This window comes from Dipodomys ordii, unplaced genomic scaffold (genome assembly GCF_000151885.1).
Source record: "Dipodomys ordii isolate 6190 unplaced genomic scaffold, Dord_2.0 Scaffold31, whole genome shotgun sequence".
Classification (NCBI taxonomy): Eukaryota; Metazoa; Chordata; class Mammalia; order Rodentia; family Heteromyidae; genus Dipodomys; species Dipodomys ordii.
The window spans coordinates 481,741-495,374 of NW_012267247.1; the positions used below are offsets into that span (position 1 = coordinate 481,741).

A 13,634-nucleotide genomic window follows, 5' to 3' on the forward strand; every position below is an offset into this window, starting at 1 on the left:
CATGTTGCTTTCAAGATCACTGTTATAGCTGGGCACTGGTGGCTCAGGCTGATTATTCTAACTACTCAGAGGCTGAGATCTGAGGATCTCAGTTAAAAGCCAGCCTGGTCAGCAAAGTCCCTGAGACTCTTATCTTCAATTAGCCACCAGAAAACCAGAATTGGAGCTGTGTCTCAAAGTGGTAGAGCTTTAGCCTTGTATGAAAAAAAACTCAGGGATAGCACTCAGGCTCTGAGTCCAAACCCCAGGACTTACATTTAAAAAAAGAAAGAAAAAAAGACCACCACAATAGAAGAGAAGGCAGTAAGTACCAATGGTAAAGACTATGTCTATATGTGACTTTATAATTTCATCCCTTACCTTTTTGTTTAGACTTTAGTTACATAGTCCCTAAACAAATGCAATGTTTTCTGGATAATGCAGAAGAGTCTATAGATGTGTGATGGGTACTCACATTCTCTGACACTTTAGAACTGGTATAAGCCTAACAACTAAGCAAGAAATGGTCTTTATGTCTAAGCCAGAAATTACAGGTCAAGTCCAGAGACCATGCTTGATCTGCAAACGAGAATACCACGGAACCTACAAGTGTATGTCCCATACATGGGGGAGACCTTGTAAAATAGGAAGAAGAGGCACCTTCATCAGCTGATGCTACCAGTAAGAATTTCTGGCTATAGAACTTGGACATCTGAGTCTGTGTGTGTGTGTGTGTGTGTGTGTGTGTGTGTGTGTGTGTGTCCAAGTGAAGCTGATGTTAATTAGAGAGTCACTGATCTGCTTATCTTTATCCAAGTAAGAAACGTGTCCATGTTTGCTAGACACACTAATGGAATAACTCATCTAACCTTTGAACCCCACTTAACTTTATACCACAGGATGCATTCATCTCTGTTTTTGGTCACAGTTTGGGATTGCTCTCTTCATTCTCTGTATCTAAAGGAGACACAAAGGATTCTTCAGGCCTACATGAAAAGTAAATAAGTTTATAATTTATTGATATTTTTAAAAACAAGACCTGTTAAAGATAGTTTGAGCAGTTTCTCTTCTGGTTTGGGCAATCAGAGACTTCTCTCTTCCTTCTCTGTCCTACTGTCTGATACTCTGCTTTAATACTTGCCTGTACCACGGGGCTGGCTGTATCATATTAAGGTAGAGAGTCTGTTTGGTTTCTCTCATACTTCACTCTTTTTCACAATACCACCCATCAACAGGGACAAGAGCAACTGATGAAAACCTTACATGAGGCTAGTCTGCCTGCTGGTTGTTCTTTTCTGGGTTAAGGGTTATACTTCTTATTAGTGTGTAGAGATATGGACTAGACTAGGGCCTGGAGGAGAGGCAGAGAGTATTTTTGGATCTGGCCCAATCATCATAATACATTAAATGGTCACCAGTAAATTGTCTACTTGCCACTAAAGTGTTAGGATTATGAGATATATCTGCTAATACCTTGAGGGTTTTTTTTGTCTTTTTTTGGTCAGTTGTGGGGCTTGAACTCAGAGCCTAGTAGCTGTCCTTGAACTTTTGTGTTCAAGGCTAGTGCTCTACCATATTGAGCCATAGCTCCACTTCTGGTTTTTTGGTGATTAATTGGAGATAGAGTCTCACAGAGTTTCTAGTCTGGGCTGGAAAATCTTTGAACCATGATCCTCAGATCTCAGCCTCCTGAGTAGCTAGGATTACAGGTGTGAGCCACTGGCACCCAGCTACCTTGAATTTTCTACCTGGAGTTTTGATGGAACTCCTGTCTCCAGGAAACTTCACTTGAAGGCATCATGGGTTTGTTGGAATCCTCTGTGGAGTACAGAATCCTGACTTTCCTGGCTCTAAGTTTTTAAGGGCACATGTTTCTAAGTTGTGGAAGGGATTTGTGAAGTCATCTGTTGATTGCTTATTTGGTTTTATATAGGTGAAGCTCTAAATGGGAGGTTTGAGTCGTGGGAGTGGGAGGGGCAATAGGAACAGCCATCCTGGAGACACTTCTGCGATGGTGAGGCAAACAACAACTATGGGAAGCAATGAAAGTCTCTAAGAAATGGCTAACGGTGATGTCAGGTGTCACACGTTGGAGGAGTGGAGCATGCTCGGGGCTGCTTGGCTCCTTAGGACATGCAGGGAAGCCAGGCTTTGGGATATGCCCTTGGGCCTTACTTACTTACTCTTTCACACAGGTCCCTCCCTCTACATCTATGTCATCTACCCTCCCCCTGTTACGCCAGCCTACTTTATGTTATCCCTTAAAAGCCACCAAAGACAGGATTCATACAAAAATATATTTTATGTTGAAAATGCAAGAGTCATTGATATAAACATCCCATTGTATCATAACATCTTTGCTTTCATCCTAAATTGAAAACAACAAGAACAACCACAGAATCTTTCCAATGATTCTTACAAACCCTTTACCACACTGTGGCAAAGTGGATACAGAAGAGGACCCCAAGATTTTTACAGGAGTCAAGTGACACGGCCAAGACTCTTCATTTCCAAACATATCAGAATCAATGACAAATTAAATTAAAATAATAACTTAACATTGCTTAAGAAACACTGTGATTCACATCTCTTTAGACAACTCATATCACTTGGGATTAGACTAAGTGAATCTCAAGACAATTCTGAGAAAGGAAAGAGGATATAAATATATATATATATATATAAATAATATATAATATATTCTCAGCTCCTGGTTTGGCTTCCATTCAGGCATATGTGTTCAAAGCTTCTGAGTTGTGATTTTCATGTCCAGGAACTTCACGGAATCCTGGACCCACTTCTGCTGGGGGTCAGCACAGAACTTCTTGCCCAATTTAGTCTTGAAGCTTCAAGGGAAAAAAGAAGAACTAGTTAGCTAGTGGTGAGAATACCTTGAGGGTCCAACCTGGGAGTGCAACCTACTCTCTGGTAACTGCCAGGGTCACTTAGCCAGGGGTGATGGGGTCATTTCTAGGACAGAGGAGGAAGAAAGCAAGACACAGGAAGGGCTTCAAGGGAAACAGCCTCTCACACCGGCCCATACAAAGCCCATCTTCATTCCTAGATGGAATTGGGGCATGGTGAGTGGAAAGGTAGCTAGCTGGGAGTCTCTTTCTTTGTGAGATTTAGTGTCCCCATTAGACAATTCCTGAGCTTGGATTAGAGATGTTCTGAGTGCCTGGCTGCACACCAGTCTCCTCATATTCCTCTCCTCTGCCCCAAGGAAAAATTTAGGACTGATGATTGAAGGCAAGGTGGTCATGGCCCACTCACATCACAGCAGGCCAGGGACAGTGGCTGTGGGTGACCATGGTGTAGCTCTCCAGATTCTGCCTGGGGATCTTCTTTCGGTTCACTTTGTAGCAGCAGGTGGTGATATTGCTCCCATCTGTAAGGCAACAAGAAAAGGTGTTTGTGCTGGGTTCGGAGTCTTTGTATTTGTGATAGCAAGAATGATGAGAAGGAGAGAGAGACAGGAAAAAGTGAAGTCACCCAACCCCTAGCTCCATGTCTGTGCCCTTTGGGGGACCTCTGTTCTATTCTCTTTCACCGACATACACTGTCACCACTCAACAGGGTAACAAGGACTGAGGGCAACTCTGGGTGACACTGGGAGTTAATACAAGAATCTATTTCCTTAGGATAAGGGAATTTTAGTGATAAGTCCCCATTCAGGCTCCCAGAAACTTAGGTCTGGTGATGAGCTTTCCGGATGCCCACTGCCTCGGCAGAGCTGCTGTTCCTGGAAACTGAGGTGAAGAAAGTACAGACTAGATCCTGGCTCTTCTCCCCTCCTGCCTCCCCACATCTCAATCTTCTATCAGCTAGGCTCTGGAGCACCATAGACAACAGCCAGACAGTAATAGCAGGATCGACTTTGCAGAGCTAGGTTCTGGAAGGAGGCAAATCAAGGGTCCATAGCTGGAATTTTAGTTCCTGTGGTGCCCAGAAGCAACTGTGAGACTGTGCTCATTCCTTGTCCTTCTCTGAGCTGCCTTGTTTTGGAAAAGCAGTGGTTAAGGTGAAATTGTAGGTCCCTCATGCGCTATGATGATCCCTGATTAACCGGAGATGGGGTAATATGCTGTTAGAGGAAGGGAAAAGGGGGTCTTACCAGGCTGAGCCAGGACATGGGTGCTGATGATGGTTTCTGTCAGCAGCAGGGACAAAAGCATTGCGGAGACCTTCATGGTGATGGGTGAAAGAGCAAGTCTCATTCAGTGTGAGAGTTGACAGGTTCTGGACTGCACTCAGCCTCTCTGCTCTCCAGTGTCTCTGTCTCTGTCTTTTATAGGAAGCAGAGAGGGTAGAGAAAAGGGGATGTAGGGTGAGAGGTCTTTGTCATCCAGAATGAATCATGGGATGGTGTAATAATTGCTGGGTTAACACTCTGCTCTCTCTAGGGACGGGGCCAGGAGGTGAGAAAGTGTGTGTGTGTGTGTGTGTGTGTGTGTGTGTGTGTGTGTGTGTGTAAGGCCAGCCTGTTCCATCTAAGATCAGGAATGGTATTAGGTGGAGGTTTTGCCTAGGTAGAATGCAGTATGTAATTTATGGTTATAATTATGATATAATTATGAACTGGCTTCTTTGGAATGAAGCACATTCCACAGAAAGAGGAAGGAAGCAGGCTTGCCAAAGTCAAGGAGATGGGAACAATTCTCCCTTGGATTCCCCACATGGACCCAGAGACTCTTTACTATCTTAAATTCTTGTGGCTTTCTAATAGAAAAGTAAAGTTGAATAATAAAGCGGTAGTGTAGAAATGGAACATAGTGTGTTTTTTGAAGCATAGTGCCTAAGAATTGTTTTATAAGAGATTGGAATTACATGGTGCATAAGAATCTTGGAATGATGTGATTTTCAAAATACCTGATTTGCTATGAAAATTTCCAAGTAAATGGAACTACCTTCTATCAGGCTCCTGCTGGTCCCTTTTTCCAAGGCCACACTAAAAGTGGAATTTAGGGTCCAGGCCCTTTTTCAATGCTGTTATCACTGTCCTGGGTGATGGGAGACTGAAAGATTCTTTTGCGTGAAGTCAAAGTCTTGGCTTCTAGTTTTCTTGGCAACATAATTCTTAAAAAAAATTACTAGTGCTTTTGTGATCTTCCAGTAACTATGTGTAAAATCTCTCCCTTCATGCATTCTTTGCTGCTTTCCTTCTTCTTCCTTGGCTAACTTGTCTGCTTCCTGTATACCAGACCTACAACTTTCCTTTAGGTTTCCAGGCTAAGCATCTGTATACAATTGAAAGGTTCAATTGGTATTTCATTGTAGAGAGTCTAAAAATTCTACCTCCCATGTATCTATAGTCAACTCATTTTAAACAAATTAAGACTGGAGACAGGGCCATCTTCAATAAAGGGTGCTTTTTAAACTGCATCTTCACACCCAAAAGAATGAACCTAGTCCCTATATCTCTCATTCAAAATGTGTTAAAGAACTAAACTGGAGACCTGAAATTTTTTTTAAAAAAAACTGAAAAGAAACCAATGAGAAATACTTGGGATGTTGTCTCTGTGTTAGAATTTTTCGGACAAAAATCCCAAAGCACAAGAGATGAGAACCAAAACAGACAAACAGGATTTCATCAACCTCAAAAGCACAGCAAAGGAAATAGTCAACTCAGTTCACAAGACAACCTTCAGCCTGGGAAGAAATATTTGCAAATTATACTATATTACCAGGGGATGTTCGGAACAAAATATATATGGGACTAAAAATCTTAATAGTAAAAAGAAATAATAATAATACTCCAATGACAAATCGATGGTGGGTCTAAATGAACAGACAAATGGCTAGCAGATGACATGGAAAGATGCTCCACATCACTAACCATTAAGGAAAGGTCAATCACTGCTCTGGGTTCATGCTAAAAGGCTGGAGGAGCTGGAGTCTGACAGTATGGTGGTGGTAAGCAGCCATAGATGGATACCCTTGCTCTGGAAGAATGGAGCTTGCATGTATTGGCTAGCCTTCTCCTTAGAACTCCTTTTCTGATCAGCACCCCAGCCTGTGGGATGCTGATGCATCCAACATTTTCCTTTCAATTACTGTTCTAAGTATCAGTCATTGCTGGAAGCATCTTGCAGACACACCCAGAAATGTGCCTCACTAATCTCTTAGGCATCTCTCAATCCAATTCAGTGGAGAAGATTAACCATCAAACACAGGCTGCTTAAGAACCATCGGGTATATAAAATAAGTCTACATGTAACCTGTACAGCTATGGATAAATGGTGACTCACACAAAATTAGCAACAAAAATCTTGTTGGCCTGCTGGATTCGGATCTCAAAGGCCAGGTCACAGTTCCCAGCTACCTACCATAAATCTTCATCTGGTCCTTAGGTGCCATAGTTTGAAAGAATCCCCCCTCCTCCCAACTGCCACCCTCTCCCCTCCCCCCACGACCAGGCAAAACCCCAGAACACAGGCATATGTTACCTGACATAGAAAAAGGGAGTTTTCCTGGGTTAGCCAGATGGATCAAGATAAAGTTCCTTTCAAGATGGAGACAGGTGTCAGAGACCAGATAGAAGATGTGAAGATACAGAAGGGAGCTTGGATTAAGAAATGCAGGTAGCATTTACAAGTTGGAAAAGATGAGAAAATGATTCTTCCTCAGTCCTCCAGAGAGTGCAGCTGTATGGATTCACTGTAAGTTTCTGTCCTCAAGAACTGAGTTAATGCATTGGTTATGCTTTAAGCCATTTCATTTAGGGTGATTTGTTACCTAGCAGTAAGAAACTAAGGCAGATTTTTTTTTTTTGCTATGTAAAATGCTGCTGGAACATACATTTAAAATCTGGGAAGGCTTCTGGAGTTAGACAATGGACAGAAGAATTCTGAGAGTGACTGTAAAAGCTTGGCATTTCTGGAATAGACTGTTGGCAGTAGTGGGAAATGAATGAGTTCTTCTTAGCTTTGCCTCCTAAAGAGATTTATTATCGCAGGGCTTGGTGCTCAGTGTTATTATGAAAGGAGCAAGAAATAGTCCAGGCTTGACTGGGGGAATATATGGATTTGAGACTTCCTGGAAACGAATAGCCATTGCTTGAAACATGCAGCCTGAGCAGAGTGTTTTAGGGGTTGAACACAGGGAATCCTGGGATCCCATTCTGCCCTTTCTCTACCCAGACCCTCTGTGGCAAATCTGTCTGGCATCCGAGGATCTGCTGCTATGTAAAGCTGTATCATGAGGCCTCACGTGTTTGTACTCCATTCTGCATCTGCCTCTTGGTATCAAATGTACTTTGAGATTTCATTTCTGATGGGTAATTAAAGCTGGACAGGTAGAGGAGAGACAGAAAGGCTTGTTGGATCTGCAGTGAGGGTCAGGGTGTTCCATAGACAACCATCAATAAGTTCTTTACTGTCGGCTGAATCTGAGCCCTTGGGGCTTCGAAGAGAGGCTGAGTCAGAGAGCCTTGTCTAGCTCAGTAATGTAAAAGCAGAATCTCTCTCTCTCTTCCTCTCAGCTCCAGCTGGTAGAAACAAAAGCTTTTTTTTCCCCAAAGACAATCTCTTAGAGTCCCTAGTGGAAACTTTCGGCCCCACGAGTTCCTCCCGGTGTAACACATTTTCCTTTTCATTTTGCTAACAGAGACTCGGACTATCTGACCAGGTGACAATGAGTCAGGGTTGGTTCTGAGATTGGAATGCAAGTGTCCTTCATGCATTCTAATCTCAGCTGCCAAAGTACTTCTTGCTGCCAAAGGCACTTCCAGGTCTGGCTTGGCACTGCTCATCTCCCCCACCAGATGGAGAAGGAGAATACCATGAGAGTTTATTCACTAGAGTAAGATGTTCACTCATTTTAGTGGAGAAACTTTCTGTGGGCCCCAGGGGAAACAAATACTCCATGGGGAGTGGGGGACTAGTGTCTAATAAAAAGGAAATTCAGACCTTACTTAAGAAGAGAAAAATCCATCCATTTAAGTGGATGGTTCCAGGCTTCTGGGGTAGAGATGGAGGATGGTGATGGAAGGAAGTGCATTCAGGTGTCTGAGAAGTTGCTCTTTTAAAATGTGAGTTGAAGAGGAGACTTTCTTATCTTGGTCACAGGTCCTTCCCCTCCATCTACAGCATTCAACATTTCACCCTGCCTAGTGCATTCTCCTCCAGTGCTACCCATGAGGCAGCCTCTACAGCCCTCAGCTCATGCTGTATGGCTGATTCTCACTCCTGCCCACTCCCTCTCACTTTTTGGTTTTAAGAGTCTCATGGTCTTTCCTGCCCAGGCTCGTTTTCAAACATGATCCTCAGATATCAGCCTCCTGAGTAGCTAGTGACACCTGGCCCATCATTCCCTTTTAAACTACCAAGTTGAATAACTATCCATCTTCACATTCAAAACTCCTTGCCCTTCCATTTTACTTTTAATCTATAGTTTTATTATCTTTAAGTAGTCGCACAAAGGACTCAGCAGTTTATGAACACAATGCATCTTGATGGAGGTCATTCTTTTTTTCCTGTCAATCTCTCTCCTCCCTCCCAACCCTCCCTTTTCCCCAATTTCCTCAATTGTGTAGGATATGCTTTACTTTCTAAATGTCCCATCACTAGACATGAACATAGACCAGTAGCCTCCAGCTGATTGGTTTTCTTGCTGTCATCTGATCCTTTTCTCCCTCTTTGATGAACATATCATCATTAGTTCCACCTCCAGATATTTGCCCCCCCCATTCATCTTTCTCCTCTCCTTGATGATGCTCTGTTTTTTTTCTCATGAAAAAGAGTGATCATTGATCAAGGATAATTTAAAGTCTTCTCTCTGCAGCCTTAATCTTACCAATGCAACGATCTTATTGATAGTAAGTAAGTCTCCTTCCAATTTCTTGGTGCCTTCTGTGTGTCTGAATTACTCCAGGTTAGAGAAATAATTGGAGAACAGATTGGAGTTAGCTAGGGAAGTTAAGGGGCAGTTGGAACATATCATAGGAGGGACACTAAGTTGTAAGGAAAGCAATGGGGCTGTGGCTTTGGCTAGGCAGGTGATTAGAGTCACAGGGATTTGAGCAGCTAGTATCAGGGGATTGAAATAGTATTACTATACTGCCTGATTGGGATCCATCTTAAAAATTCTCCAGTAGGTACTCAGAGGAGACCACCAAGTGGAAATGATCAGGGAAAAATCCATATTCCTCATCCTCCAAGTGTGAGCCCACCCTCTGGAATCCTGCTCCCTTCTCCACTGAACCCATTCTCCCAGCTCTGAAACTCCCACCAAGTAGACATCACACACCAGGCTTTTGTACAAAAATACATATTTTATTTAATAGGTGATTTTCTGTAGCTCACCAGCTTAATAATATATAGTTATATAATATTCATCCTGAAATAATATTTTTAACCATGTGGTAGAAAGTTCTTGTAGTCACAATCTCTGCAAAGGTCCTCACAAAATCCCATGTGTAAGAATCAGAGTTCACAAAGAGAAAATAGTGAGCCCAAATCTGTGCATACCTCCTCACCCCAGCACACACACACACACACACACACACACACACACACACACACACACAAATAAAAACACATATTCATAGAAGATAAAGAGAGACTATCCATGAGATTAAGGCAGTATGGCTCATGTTGTACTAGTTCACTATGGTACTAGTAGCAGTCACTGTGGGAACACTAGTCACAGATAAATTAGCTACAGGTTCTTGAGCTGTGATGTTACTGCGTGAACTAGTTACTTTCCCGGTAGTATTAGCAGTTATGGAGGGAACACTGGTCCTAGGTAAATTTGCCACAGGTTCTTGAGTTTTGAAGTTTGTATTCAAAGATGTCAAAGCTTCTGGTGGAGTTGGGTTCTGGTCCCGTTGGGTTTTCTCATTGCGCTGTGCTTTCTGGTTGAGTTGCATTTTCTGGTTCAGTTTGGCCATGTGGTCTTGAACCCACATCTGTGTAGGATCAGCACAGATCTCTTTGCTTTGTATGGTCAAGAAACTATGGAGAGAGAGAGTGAGAAAGAGAAGAGAGAGAGAGAAAGAGAGGGAGAAAAAGAGAGAAAGAACGCAAACACCATTAGATGAGTGCTTCTGCAGGTTTGCCCCAGGAGTACAGCCCATGTTGTACAAAAAGGCTTTTATGGGGTTAGGGCAGGTAGAAGAAGCAGACCAGAGCAAGATGCTCCTGTATGCCTGTATGTTTGCCAGGAGAAAAACATCCCGACTTCTGCCTAAATGTAACTGAGATGATCCAAATAAGCACCCATGTGGGGAGAGATGTTGGGAGGTATGTTTTCCTTCTTGCCTTTGGCTTTCCCGTGGGGATCAATCAATACTGGACCAGAAGGTGTAACCTTCTGACTCAGATGTCACAAGGATTATCCGCCCCTTGTTCCCCAAAGGGCTCTGGTAGGAAGTGCATGGTGCTCAACTTACATCACAGCATTTCGGGGACACTTGCTGCTGGTGATTTTTCTGTAGCTCACCAGCTTCTTCAATGGGATCTTCTTGTTGAACGTATAGCAGCAGGTGTTTGAGAAAACTGATTCTGAAAAATAAAACCACAAACAAAAGGCATTTTAAAATAGACTGGATGGGCAGTTTGTAAGAAGGCAAAGAGACAGCAAGTAGAGGCAGAACCTACTAACCCCCCACAATATCTGTGTGTACATAGAAGGTGGCATGTTATCTTTGACATGCTCCCTCAGTTATATATATATATATATATATATATATATATATATATATATATATGAACGTAGGAATGTTATGAACGTAGGAATGCGGAATGCAATATTAGTAAACAAACAAAGCAAAAGGGGAACTGTCAAAATGAGGAAACTCCAGGAATTGTCATTAAGCAGGGATTAATAATTCAAAGTATCAGGCCTAAAGAAGAGCACCAGAGACCCTAGCTACAGGGCCCATTTTAAGCTCCAAAACAATCTAACTTGAGTTATAAGCATCCTTGATACCCACTGCCTGGGCAGGCAGAACTGCTGTCCCTGAAATCTGGGATGAAGAAAGCACAGACCAGATTCTGTCTTGACTCTCCTCCTTCCACACATCTGGAAGAGTTCTATACACCTGCCTCTCTCCGCACCTCTGCCTCTGATCATCCAGGCCCCCCCAAACACTGCTGACAGTAGCTGGGCAATAACTACCCAAGGGCCCTTCCACAGCTGGGTCCTGGAAACAGCTGGATCCAGGGCCCACAGCTGGAATTTTCGTTCCGAGGCACCTAGAAGCAGCCGTGCGACTGTGCCCACTCCTGACCTTCTCCGGGCTGCTTTGTCTTGGAAAAGCAGTGGTTAAAGTGAGACTGTGGGTACCCCAATTACTGTGATGGTACATAATAACCTAGGGATGGGATGATGTGTTTCTGGGGTCAGAGGAGTGTTGGGGGGAAGAGAACAGGGGGTCTTACCTGGCCCAGCCAGCACGTGGATGCTGATGATGGCTTCTGTGAATAGCAGGGAGAAAATTGATGTGAAGACCTTCATGGTGGAGCTTCTATGTGAGAGCTGGAAGTTTTTGGTCTGGGCTCAGCTCAGCTCTGCTCTGTGGTGGCTGTGTCCCTGCTTTTTATTGAAAGCCAAGAGAGTGGATCTGGGCAGGAGGGCTGGCCTAGGCTGCATCGTCATCAGTGAATAATGAAGTCAAATGGAATGTTGAATTTGCTGAGCAAGGACAGCATTCTGGGAGGTTTCCAGGAATTAGAAAAAGGAAGCCGTGGGTGAGAACAGGGTGCCTTTTCTACTCACTCCTGAGACCACATGAAACAGGGCAGGGAGGGGAGTCTGGGAGAGTGGGGAGCCATTCTACCAGACTTACCACAGATATAAACCCACTGTGAAAACATTGACTCCACTTACTTTGAAGCAAAAGGAAAGAAGCAAGGAAGCTGAAGTCCCTGGGGAGATGCAAATAGGGCTCAGCTGGCTCTTTCCTGGTCCCCATGTGGGCCATGGACCAAGAGACTTTTGAACTGGGAAAGGACCTTGAAGCCTTAGTAGTTTTCCTATCTGTGTTTTAAATCATTTGCTTTTTTTTTTTTTTTGAAATGTAAGGTAGTGGCACCATGCACACCTTACAGAACTGTGGGGCTTTTCTAGACATTGAATCAAATTGAGTTCTGAGATCAAGTTGAGCTGCAGAAGCAATATCCCTGGAGTACTCACAGCTTGCTTGTTCATATACCAGGAAAGTTATAAGCCCTCTATCAATGTCAGGTCTTTAAATTCCCCATACTGTAGCAAGTAAGCATGGTTGATTTTCCTCTTATAGATCAGGTTAAGAAGGGTTCTAGATAGAAGCTAGAGTAGACCCTAGACAGCTGAGCTTCAAGAGTTATGATATCACTATTGTAACACTTGGAAAAGAACACACACGAGTTGTCCATCTGGCTGCCTGAATACGTTTCTGGCTGTCTGTCCTCAGCGGCTCCTGAGCTAGCATACAGCTAAAAATGCACAGAGAACCATCCCTTGTGGTCGGCTACGCCACAGGGAGCTAGGAGACTGTGGTCAGTACGGCAGGGAATAGTAAGAAGTACATCCCTGTCCTGATGGCTGTCTTCCTAATGTCTTGACTTCCCGGAAGTATGAATGAGCTGAGGAATGGTATTTGGGGAATGGGAATGCCTGGCTTTAGACTGCCTCAGAAACCATGGTAGCCTAGCAATGAAGCAGAAGACCTTAGATTCCCTGCTGCAAGTCCTTTTACAATATGGTGCAATTCTGTGAGACATGTCGGTGGTTGAACAGAACTTACCACTCAAGTCTCTTGACTGCCGGCGTCTTTCTGAGGGCCTCATCCATGTGCTTGTCCAATGGTTACAGAATATAGAACAAGCACCTTAGACTAAAGGTCCAACAGGCAGGGACTGAAGGCTTTTTCATGAACATTCTCTGCGACCATGTCTGTAAAAGCATAGAACTCAAGAGAGAACAGTTGCTATTTTGATACTATGGTAAAGAATGGATGTATCAACCAAAGGATTTGCTGTGGTCCATGGTGAGTCGTGATTCAGTGTTCTGCTGAGTGCTTACAGGAGTGTTTAGTAGTCCTTGAATAACCTGATCGTCCTTAGGTTGAAAAGCTCAATATTTGGCCTTATATGTCACAGCCAAAGCAGGCCACACAGGAGCTGAGAGTTCACCCCAGGACTCGGATCCCAGCACCCTTGTAACTGGGCACTAGGCTTAATGTCTTATGATGGTTGTTAGTTTCTTAAAGAATGGTGGACAACTAGACCCCTTGAGTTGGGAAGAGGACAGCACAAGTCACCTAGGCTACTGTGCTTTGCTTGCACCTGTCTTGGAATCTTTTCATCCTGTCTGATTCTTCTTTTTTTTTTGTTAGTCATGGGGCTTGAACTCTGGGCTTGAGCGCTGTCCCTGAGCTCTTCAGCTCAAGGTTAGCGCTCTACTGCTTGATCCACAGCATCACTTCTGGTTTTCTGAGTGGTTTATTGGAGATCAGAGTCTCACGGACTTTCCTGTCTGGGCTGGCTTTGAACTGCGATCTTCAGATCTCAGCCTCCTGAGTAGCTAGGATTACAGGCATGAGCCACCGTCTCCCAGCCCTGCCTGATTCCTGATAGCAACTTTTCCTCCACTGTGAGTATTGAAACCCCACTTCACTTGGGTCAGAATTTATCGGTCCATTCTGATAAAATGAATAATACATTATTTTCAGG

The 13,634-nt window shown here is 43.6% G+C and overlaps 2 protein-coding genes across 2 annotated transcripts; both read right to left on the reverse strand.

Annotated features, from left to right (window-relative positions):
* Positions 1 to 2,313: 2,313 nt before the first annotated feature.
* Positions 2,314 to 4,217, reverse strand: Ccl7 (chemokine (C-C motif) ligand 7). Its single transcript, XM_013016401.1, has 3 exons — positions 4,094 to 4,217; positions 3,253 to 3,367; positions 2,314 to 2,825 (listed from the first exon to the last, which is right to left on the reverse strand). The coding sequence occupies exons 1-3, from the start codon at positions 4,194 to 4,196 to the stop codon at positions 2,720 to 2,722; spliced, it is 324 nt and encodes a 107-aa protein (XP_012871855.1). The 5' UTR covers positions 4,197 to 4,217; the 3' UTR covers positions 2,314 to 2,719.
* Positions 4,218 to 9,268: 5,051 nt separating this feature from the next.
* On the reverse strand, positions 9,269 to 11,485 carry LOC105985754 (C-C motif chemokine 2-like). Its single transcript, XM_013016400.1, has 3 exons — positions 11,361 to 11,485; positions 10,370 to 10,481; positions 9,269 to 9,932 (listed from the first exon to the last, which is right to left on the reverse strand). Exons 1-3 carry the CDS (start codon positions 11,434 to 11,436, stop codon positions 9,578 to 9,580), a joined length of 543 nt encoding a protein of 180 aa, XP_012871854.1. The 5' UTR covers positions 11,437 to 11,485; the 3' UTR covers positions 9,269 to 9,577.
* Positions 11,486 to 13,634: the final 2,149 nt, after the last annotated feature.

What these genes read in the sequence shown, in the direction of transcription:
- LOC105985754 (XM_013016400.1), bottom strand. Translation starts at nt 11,436, where the DNA reads ATGAAGGTCTTCACATCAATTTTCTCCCTGCTATTCACAGAAGCCATC. An exon ending in CCACGTGCTGGCTGGGCCAG is followed by an intron (nt 10,482 to 11,360) that starts GTAAGACCCCCT and finishes TTTATTTTTCAG; the next exon opens with AATCAGTTTTCTCAAACACC. An exon ending in TGTCCCCGAAATGCTGTGAT is followed by an intron (nt 9,933 to 10,369) that starts GTAAGTTGAGCA and finishes CTCTCTCCATAG; the next exon opens with TTTCTTGACCATACAAAGCA.
- Ccl7 (XM_013016401.1), bottom strand. Translation starts at nt 4,196, where the DNA reads ATGAGACTTGCTCTTTCACCCATCACCATGAAGGTCTCCGCAATGCTT. An exon ending in CCATGTCCTGGCTCAGCCTG is followed by an intron (nt 3,368 to 4,093) that starts GTAAGACCCCCT and finishes GTTGCCTTACAG; the next exon opens with ATGGGAGCAATATCACCACC. An exon ending in TGTCCCTGGCCTGCTGTGAT is followed by an intron (nt 2,826 to 3,252) that starts GTGAGTGGGCCA and finishes TTTCCCTTGAAG; the next exon opens with CTTCAAGACTAAATTGGGCA.